The sequence below is a fragment of the Ixodes scapularis genome, unplaced genomic scaffold (genome assembly GCF_016920785.2).
Source record: "Ixodes scapularis isolate PalLabHiFi unplaced genomic scaffold, ASM1692078v2 PGA_scaffold4__175_contigs__length_147842914, whole genome shotgun sequence".
Taxonomy (NCBI): Eukaryota; Metazoa; Arthropoda; class Arachnida; order Ixodida; family Ixodidae; genus Ixodes; species Ixodes scapularis.
The window spans coordinates 147,642,590-147,652,536 of NW_024609879.1; the positions used below are offsets into that span (position 1 = coordinate 147,642,590).

Sequence of the window (9,947 nt, forward strand, 5' to 3'; positions counted from 1 at the left end):
TAGCCTCTTTATTTGCAAACTTAAACGTTCACGATGCTATGCGGTATTTGACGTACTGATGAATTGTTAAAATGCTTCGAGTAGTTATTGCAAATTTTAGCTTTCGCGCCTATGATAAAGAACGTTCCTCGAAGCTCTGTATTATGGGCGGTTTCTATTGTTTGAAATATGAAACGACACTATATTTATAAACACCTTGTATGAACTGTTCATAACTAGATAAACTGTATAAAATACGAGCAGAAAGGAAGAATGATAAAATATATGTAGGGTTTTTCATAAAACTTCAAAACCAGCTAGCTTTTTTTGTATTCCCTAAGAAGGCACCCGTGAAGAATGAATTTCTAAGAAGCATTCCTATTGAATAATAAAGCGGGAACTCCAGTCCACAAGTATGTTTGCTTCCAATAAAACTCTACGCCTGACTTTAAAGGGACCATGAGATGACCTTTTTCTTTTTGTCAGATAACTTTTACATTAAACCTTCAACGTTCTCTGAATGACGAACAGGCATCCGTTTTCGTCTCGGTTTATTAACACCTACACAAAAATTAATGAAATGTCGACATTTTCTTTCTTTCCAACTGACCGCAAAACAAGCTGCGGCGTAATTTTGACGGTCGTGACGTACCCTGGGACAGGAACCGGAAGTTCTCTCGGCAGTGGGAGAATGGGAGCGTTAGTGGCGGCGAGCCGGGGGTGCGCGGGTACGTTTTACTGCGCTGATGCCACCGACGTATTTTCTGAATCAACGCCTCTCATCGCCGCTATAGCCATAGACACATCGCAGCTGAGCGAAATTCAATTAGATATGTTGCGCTACAGTGACAGCATGGGCCTATACTCCGCGACAGGGTTGGGCAGTATCGCGATACAAATGTATCGCGATAGTATTTTAGAAATACATTTCGTATCTGTATTTCTGTATCGCGATACATTTTTTTCACCAGTATCTGTATTCCTGTATCGAAATACATTTGAAATCTTTCTTTGCATCGCGATACAACCAGGATTATATGTATTTCGTTACATTTCTTGAGAAATACTCCCCCCCCCCCCCCCCGAAAAAAAAAAAAAAAGAAACAAGTCCGAACGCATTTGTTTTTTTTTACCTTTGAGGGCACCACACTTAAGGAGATGCTGGGGCATTCTTACTATGCTGACCAAGGTTCCTTTTGATTCTGCAAACTATTTTTTTATGCGTGTTCTTCTTTGTACTGAGGAGTGTTGCGTAGTCGGGGACTCGAACCTGGTGGCGTGCCAGGAGTGGAGTCAGAGCATCTTCTGCCGCAGGTCCTTTGGTAGGGATTTCTTGGGTCATTGTTTGCTGGCATCCATTGCCCGCTGCCAACCGTCTCTCTCGCTTTAGCGTACAGTGTACACCCAGCCGGGAAAGCTGAGTCACATTCCGTTGCAGCACGAGCCTGGCGGTGGTTGACTTGAAATAGTAGGATGACTCACGCAGTGAAGTTCAACACATATTCGAATGCATCTGCGGCTGCGCCCGTAACATTGCACGGCTCAAGGGTACGTCATCAGCCGACGTGAACATGACCCGCTGCTCTGGTGATCCGAAACCCAAAAGGAGGCCAGAAGTGGCCTCGCTGTGCAATCCCAGACTACGTACTCCCGCGACTCGTCTCGAGACCGCTGTTTCTCGGACAGCTCGCACCTGTGCCGGCAATATCAGCTCGCAATCCACGAGGTCTCTGATTGGATAATTCTAGGCAAAACTTGAGGACTGCAATCCGTGCGTCGGTGGCGGAGGGTCGGTAGTAAGGACTTTCAGAACAGAGATGCTACCGTATTGTTTTTTTCAACCGTAACAGAAGATAAGACATGTATTCCAAGATGCTTCAGGTGGTCTACTATTCTCAAAAATTACAAATGACACTGTATGCACAATCTTCAACCAGGTAACCTACAACGAAAGTACGTATTGTCCTTTCATACAGCAGCGTGGTAAAGTTTCATGTTCAAGGCCACACCTACAGATAAAGAATATTAGTTCATTCCACCGTGACATCATCTGATTAATGTTGACAGGATTCCCTCGTCAGACAGACAAGATGTCATGGAAGGGACCGCGGAGAGCCCTTGATGTAACTTTTTTTGGGCCCATTGAAGACTCTTTGTCGTCCGAAACCACTACCTTCAAGGCAAAGTGCCAAGCCTACAGGAAAGAAATTGCGGGATCGAAAACATCCACTTCAAACTTCAAGCTTCATCTCAGTTGGCGTCTCAAAAAATTTGGAAAATGTATTGAGCTATTAGAATTTTTGTATTTGTATTTCTGCCCTCCCTGAGATGTATTCCTGTATTTGTATTTCCAAATACTTTTTGCCTCTTTTTTAAATGTATTTCCGATACGTATCGCGATACATTTTTACAGATGTATTTTAGTATCAGTATTTTAGCTACTATTTTAATGTACCCCCGTATTTGTATTTCCAAATACATTTTTGAGTATTTCTGCCCAACCCTGCTCCGCGACAACTTTCCTTGGCAATGCAGTGGAAGGTACAGGCCCGCGTCCCCTCTCCCATTTTGAGTGTGCGCGGGCTCTCCTCCTCTCCCCGGAAATGGGGGAGGAGGAGAGCCTGCGTACACTCGAAATGGGAGAGGGGACGCGGGCCTGTACCTTCCACTACATTGACAAGAAATGTTGTCGCGGAGTATAGTCTCATACGCCGGTATGCCTGTTGGGAAGTGCGGCGAGTCTTCCGGTGAAGACTCCAGAAGTCAACCCAACTGTCATTGTTGCTAAAAGGCGGCCCGTGTCAGTCGTTTGCAAAGCGACGTAGATGGAAACAAATCGCCGCGGCGTTTTTCGCGGCCTCGGAGGTGCAGGAGCGAGCCGACGTTAAAGAAGATACGTTTGAACTACGACAATGTCAGCAAGAGCCACGTAAATACCTGTTCACACTCTGAGCGGACGCACGCGTTTGATGGAAGTGCTGTATTCGCGCTGTTGGTGAGCGCGTCGGTACCAATCTTTTACAATTGCAACTCGATACTGACGTGGCACTCGGCAAAGGAAGGTTGGACCGGCATTGCACGTATACCTCCCACGAACTGTTATAGCTCGACAGTGACATGCAGTCGTGTCAGAATGAAAATGGCATACTAATGACAAAGTGTACATACCGTGTTACGAAGGTAATCCATACGGCGTTTATTCGAGCTCTATATCACACAAAACAAGAAGATAGAATCGACCAGAGTCCCTTTTCGGCGACAGTGTTCGTCAACACTCCCTCGGAAAACAAGGAGATGACAAGGCGAAGAGATTGACCTCACCTGTTAATCTAAAATTGAGTGCAGCGATCAAACTATAATACGGGAAGGGTCCACAAGGGTCGCGTGGGCATATTCCCTTCAGCACGCCAGCCGGTCGTGGGCAGACTGTCTTGGCCAAGTACCGTCGAAGCAACGCTGCGCCGAGTCGGAGTGCCTGCTGGGCCTATATTCTACGCAGCTCGCTTGGTCAGAGTCGGTGGATTCGTGACCGTCGTAGCCTTTCTCGGGTGTTTGTGGATACAGCGTTCTTGTTCGTCGTGGTCCATTTCAAGTACTTTTTTCTTGCTCCTTGAAGTCGGGACGCGCGAGAAGAACACGTAGAAAAATAAACGTTCGTTGGTCGTCGCGACCGAGCGACGCTGTCGGCCATGCTGATTTGATCGTAAAAAGTGCGTAAAGGGCCGCCCACACTAGCGAGAAAACGCGCGCGGCGCGCCGATAAATCGGTTGAGCGGGAAGATAAAGGGTGTGTCTCTGCACGCGCTCTTGGCGCTGACTGTGCTACGACGACTTTTTGTTACTTCTCGCGATCGGCGTGCCACGCGCGTTTTCTCGCTAGTGTGGGCGGCCCTTAAGACAGCTCCGGAGCTGGCTCTCAGCTTCGTTTACCAGACGATAGATGGCGCTTTGCTCTCAGCATTATCAAATTTGGCAATTTTCGCCACACATCTCTAATTATGCTTCAAAATGTGAATCTGAATAATCTTTAACAAAACTTTTAGGAAACATTTGCCGGCTATTTATTGTTTATGATCGCGGTGCTGGTGAGGTAGGCGGCCAATAGGCGACGTGGATTCGGCTGACGTGCTGCAGTTCCGCGGATGCATAGCAGTGAAAAGGCAGAGAGCTTTCGAAGGAAAGAAGGCGAAAAAGAGTCCAGTTTTCTTTTAAAAGTTCTATAGCAAAGAATTTCTTTTGACTCCCTATTTTCGTGTTTCTTTTCACACCATTTACGACGTCCGGTGGATGAAATTCGATTTCAGAATCGTTTCATGGTCCCTTTAAAAGGATACTACAACGAAATTGCGGCGCTCATTTTTTGGTCTATATGTGTTCAAAGGAGCAGTATCACATCGAACATACCTATATCTTGTTAACAAAGTCTCGAAAAGGAATTTTAAAACGAATTAAACGATTAGCAAAGAGCACCTGGTGGATGTCGCTAACGCCTCGCTTGTAATGCCCGTCTAGGAACCTTGACAGCTAGTGACGGTAACTGTCTCGCCTACGGCCACGACGAGAGAAGAAGGGCAGGAGGAACTCTACTTTCCCCGAGACTCTTTATTTTGTCTGTCCCAAAAGTCGCTATTGCCCCTATGCAAGATTATAAAAAGATTATAAAAGATTAACCCGTCACTCAATACTCGTACAAAGGCAGCCGTTTCAGTGACTGGAACGATTACGACATCCTCTCGACGTCAGCCTTGCCGTAGCTTTGCTAGTCCCAAGGCGAACTACGTCACGATTGCGGAGTATGTCACGTGCTCTCCGCTGGCTTCTCTCCGAGCGCTTGCCAGAGTGGGCCGTTTATAACGGAAAATACAGCCACCAGGCTCAAGATACAAACGTGTGATTGTTATTTAAGGATATTGTGGAACATATTCGACCTATTTTTGAACACCATGGGTATATTTTAAATTTCGTTGAACTCTCCCTTTAAAGAGGCAACCCACGTAGCATGGCAATGGTTCTCATTGGTTTCCTTAGGTGTGCCAATTTGGACAAAACTTGGCGTGAGCAGAACCAGCATTAACTTGGAATCCCAATGATTACGAGCACAATGCCCACATTTGGGCTCTTAATGAGAACGTTTGCAACGTTTGGGAATATGTATATCTAATAAAAGCAGCTAGTAGGGTTAAAACAGACTATTTACATAAAATAGGTGCTATATGTAAAAGACGTTCCATAGTTAGGATCAATACATTTGAGGTGAAATATTTTACCCAACCGTAACCCATGTCAGGGATATACGGTTATGAGAAAAGTATGTTCCCATCTTCCCCCATGCTTCTCCAGTAGGGCTCGCCTAGGTAAAAGTAAATTTAATGTTAATTCAGAGTGTTGTGAGCCATCCTAGTTATGCCCAAACTAAGTGAACTAAAGACCCCACATTGCCGCCTTTATGAACCAAAAAAAATGCTTCTTCGTACTACTAGAAGCTTCCTGTTTACACTTCCTCAGAGTGTAAAAGATGGTCAGTGGGCAGAACGTAAGGCCGCAAGTGAGCTGGTATATATCAAACACAGAACCCGAGAATATTTTTAATATTTGTTTTTTGTAGTCTTGTAGCTGACTTCCTCAGTGAAAGGTCCAGTGCAATCTGTGGTTCTCCGTTTTTTGTTTTTTTTTCTTTTGTGAATGATGTGTCATCTTTGGTGCTGTCAGTTGTTTTGTTGGTTTGACCCTATTGTTAGAGGTCCGGTGTCGTGTCTTTTGTGGAGAGAGGTGTTGTCGTGTCTTTTGTTACGGGAGGTGGTGTGAAGAAGGGTTCCATTTCCTTCCTTCTTTCTTCAACCCTATATAAAGGGTCTTTCCTTAATAAAGGTTCAGCTGTGTTTGAGACGTTCTCCTTCTCTTCCTTGTCGTCGTCTGTCAATACCTGAGACTCGGGTTTTTCTCTAAAATATAAGAGGGTCAGCCTGACCTTGCCGAGTCAGTCTTCCGAATGTTCGGCGCTCGAACATTCTACACTGAATGCTCGAGATACCGAGGGTAATATATAAGGAGCCCAGCGCGGCATTGCCAACTGACCCTCGCACCCTCTCGCGCTAGCCAGCTGTCATGCCGACGCTCGACACTCCCTGCTGCCGCCTTCGACGCTCGCTGCTACGTTCTAAACGTTCATTCTTTTCTTTCTTTTTGTTTCTGGCACAAGTTCGCCGATTAAATCTTTATTTTCAGTTTTACGCTTCCCGATAATTTTTCATCCGTAACAATATAACTTATATATTTTTTTGTGTTTACTAAGTGGTACAATCATACCAGGGGCAACCAAACTTCCAATTAAAAACCCTAAGGGACCAAAAGGAGTGCAAGTAATGCTCCGTTGACACTTACTGACCTCGTTCTCTGCTTGTGGGTATGGGCGGAAGTGTGATGACGTAGCGAAAGATAGACTTATGACAGGTCCAACGAGCAGGTAACTTTCACCTCACTGTCAACCTTGCAATGGACAAAGTGCTTGTAATTCAAGCTTCTATAATGCTGTATGGACACGTTTATTTAGTTTTAGAGCATTTTGTAGGAAATTTTGTTGCATTATTTTTCCCGTCAGGTATATTTGCATCAATTTGGTGAGGATTGCTACGAACTAAACCTTATTTGGCATGTTCCGTTTATAAAGGAATACACGTGGTGAATATAAACCGGCTTCTAAGACGAGTGCTTGCCAAAGAAATTCACATTTAACATTCTTTTTTTTTTTTCAGAGGTGCGATGCAAGTGGAAAGTGCAAGAATGCGGATCTGAATAACTTGCCGGATAAACTTCCCGAGCCGTTTTGGAGTATGGTTGAAATGACATGGGAGAATCGGTGGACAGGATAAAAATACTGCCTACCGAATATTAGCCTTTCACTTACCTAGGTAACACGATAACTTAAATACTCCAAGGATGCAGAGAGAGGAAAGACTAATCCTCATATTCGTAAACTATATAATAAAGTAAATAACTTGGTTAAGCTATCTTACATAATACACAGTCAACAGGTTCTTTTTGTCACATATTAGTAAATGCTTTTTTTTAAGCACCAATAAACTCAATCGGGTAACAAGCTCTTCAAACAACCCAGGCAGTACACGGTGTTGGGTCAATATTGAAAGAGCTCCAGTAAAAAAAGGTACATTAATGGTCCACTTTAGCCAATCTGTTCCCAATATTGTTTATGCCATTATATAGAATCTTCACTGATGACCCAGCTTATCCACTGATCAACCAATATCGGAAGTACATTTTGATAAAATGGGCAATTTTGATCTGTCAGTTTCATTGTCTTGCATATATGGGATGTAAACTGGCATGAAATGGCCAATATTGGCCTGAAAGGTCTGCTTCCTGGCGAATTTTGGATGAATACTGGCCTAAAACGGTCAATGTTAGCCTTTGAGTACCCTTGGCTTGCTAACATTGGATGAGCGCTAGAATAAAATGGTCAACGCTGGCCTATCAGTACCATCGGCATTCGAATATTTGATGGGGACTGGCATAAAATGGACACTGTTAGCTTGTTTGTGTCGCGTACCGTGGACGGATCTCCAAGAGCATTTGAGACCAGGATCGTGACGAACGTGTGTTCCACTTTTTAATAGTGTCTCCCCGAAACCCTTGCGTCCCGTGACTGACTTAGTTCTCTTCTTTCAGTCACTGCACAGTACACCTTCCTTTCTAAGACATATTCTTCATATCGTGCAGGATCTTTGGAGATCCTTCCGCTTCTGGTAACCAGGGCGTTATTGCTTTCAAATGAAGCTGGTGGTTCCTTGCCTGCGACCACACTGGGTGTCGCGTTTTGTGCCGCAATCTTTATCTGTCTGGTTGTGAGGCGTAATGTACCGTGTTCAGTCTGCACCAACTACGACCGTGGTTCGCAGGTGTGCTGTAGCACCACTCCTTCGTGTGCGGCGCCCGCGAACATCCAGACTGCTGATATAGGTGACAGTTCAGCTCGGTCTCTTGCTCTGTGACGCCTGTTGTAATAGCTTGCCTCTTTTGCTTTCACGACGTTTTGACGCTGCCCGTAGCAGCAGTGCAATTCCAGTTGGGGGTCAGAAGTTGCGGTGATGAGGAACTGTAGGCTTCAGTCGTCGTCTCATCCAAAGTTCCACTGGCGAATTGCCTTCCTTCCCTGGCGTAGTCATGTGAGCCAGAAGAGGTTGTGCAGGGTCCTCGGACTTCCTGAGCAGGCTTTTTGGCGGTTCGGACGGCTCTCTCTGCCTCGCCGTTGCTTTGAGAATAATAGGGACTTGACGTTACCTGTCGCGTTCCCTACTTGTGTATAAAATACTTGAATCCGCTTGATCCGAGCTGGGTCCACCGTCAGAACGAATGACCTCTGGGATTCCAAATCCTGGTAATATTTCACTAAGTGCTTTAAGGATGTCTTTTGGTGTCTTGAGGTGGTGCTTAAGCTGAAAGAACTTAAATAAGTAGTCGATAACTACCAAGTATTTTTTCCCCTTCCAACAGAAAGAGATCCATACTGATTTCTTGAAATGTATGTTCAAGCAAAGGTGTCGGAATTATGGGCTCTGCACCTGGTTACCGGAACTTCTGGCAGGGAAGGCACAAGTTGACGTAGTAGTGGATCTGTTGAGTGACGCCTGGCCACCAAAAGAAGTCCCTCGCTCTGGCTCGACATCTCACGGTGCCCTGGTGTGTGCACTGTGCAGGCGTTCGAAAATGTCTTATCGCAGAACAGCTGGAACAATAAGTATGTTGTTCCTTATCAGGAACCCTTGAATCGTGGTAAGTTGTGATGCCACGCTCCCGTAGTCCTTGCTTCTGGTGATAAGTTCTTGAGTACGGGCCACTGGCTCTTGCAGTAAAGCATGATCTGTGCCGTGGTCACATCCTTACTGAGTTCGGACCTGAGTTTCCTCAAGTAGTTTAAACGACACAGGCAAGAGTTCCAGTGCTAAGAGCTCGTACTCTTTTATGTAGGGTTCCTGCTTGTCTGTGTGGCTTGCTTTGGATCTGCTGAGCTTCCGCGATAGTACATTGGCGGTGTGCGTACCTTTCCTTGTGCGTGAGATATTGTGAAGTCGTACCCCGAGATCCTCACACCCAAGCATTGTAGACGTTGCGTATTCTCGTCTAGTCGTTTGTTTCAGAATAACGTTACCAGCTGCTCGTGGTCCATCTACACGTAAACTCTTAGTCCTAGTAGGTACATTCGGAAGTGTTCGCAGGCGCATGTGAAAGCGAGCGCCTCCTTTTCTACTTTAGCGTCACTCTGTACCACTTTTGCAAAGCTCGAGAACCGTAAGCCACAAGAAGTGTTTTCTAATCTTAGTCTTCTTGCAGCAGTAGTACAGACCCGAGTCCACATGATGACGGATCAGATGCGCTTGAGGGTTGTTTTATTAAGCGAGGACCGAAGTCGTACAAAGTTCGGCCTTGATTTGTTTAAAGGGGCTCTGTACCAACATGCGTTGGTACAGAACCCCTCTACCAACATCCGTCGCCGTGTAGCAAGTCCCTCAGCGGCCTTGTCTTTTGTAGCATAATGGGAAGGAATTTCGCCAGATGGTTGACGATGCCTAGAAATGATCGCAGCTCCTTCAGGTTTTCAGTTGCTGGTATGTTGGTTGGTCACAACTGCCGTCTTCTCTGGGTTTGCTGTGATGCTTCAGTCGTTCAGGATGTGTCCCAAAACTTGACTTTGTTCTTTGCAAACTGGCAATTGGTATTGTTGAGGGTGACTCTTGCGTTGCGTAGATATTGTAGTACCTTTTTGAGGTTTTGTCATGTTCTTGCCTGTCAGTCCCGAACACCTGTATGTCGTCCATTTGACATATTTGACCTGATATTCCTTCAAGAATTCAAAGCATCTCTTCCTGAAAAAAAGTGTCGGGCGCCGTTGGAATACCAAACGGCAGCCGCTGGCATTGGAAGCATCCTAGGGGCGTGTTGAATGTCCTCAGTTC

General features: G+C 45.5%; 1 protein-coding gene across 1 annotated transcript in view; it reads left to right on the forward strand.

Moving 5' to 3' along the window:
* LOC120844277 overlaps positions 1–6,848 on the forward strand; it is a 29,543-nt gene extending 22,695 nt beyond the window's left edge. Inside the window, exon 6 of the mRNA XM_042293324.1 lies at positions 6,732–6,848. Within this exon, the coding sequence (XP_042149258.1) occupies positions 6,732–6,848 (117 nt within the window). The remainder of the gene's footprint in view (positions 1–6,731) is intronic.
* The last annotated feature ends 3,099 nt before the right edge of the window (positions 6,849–9,947 follow it).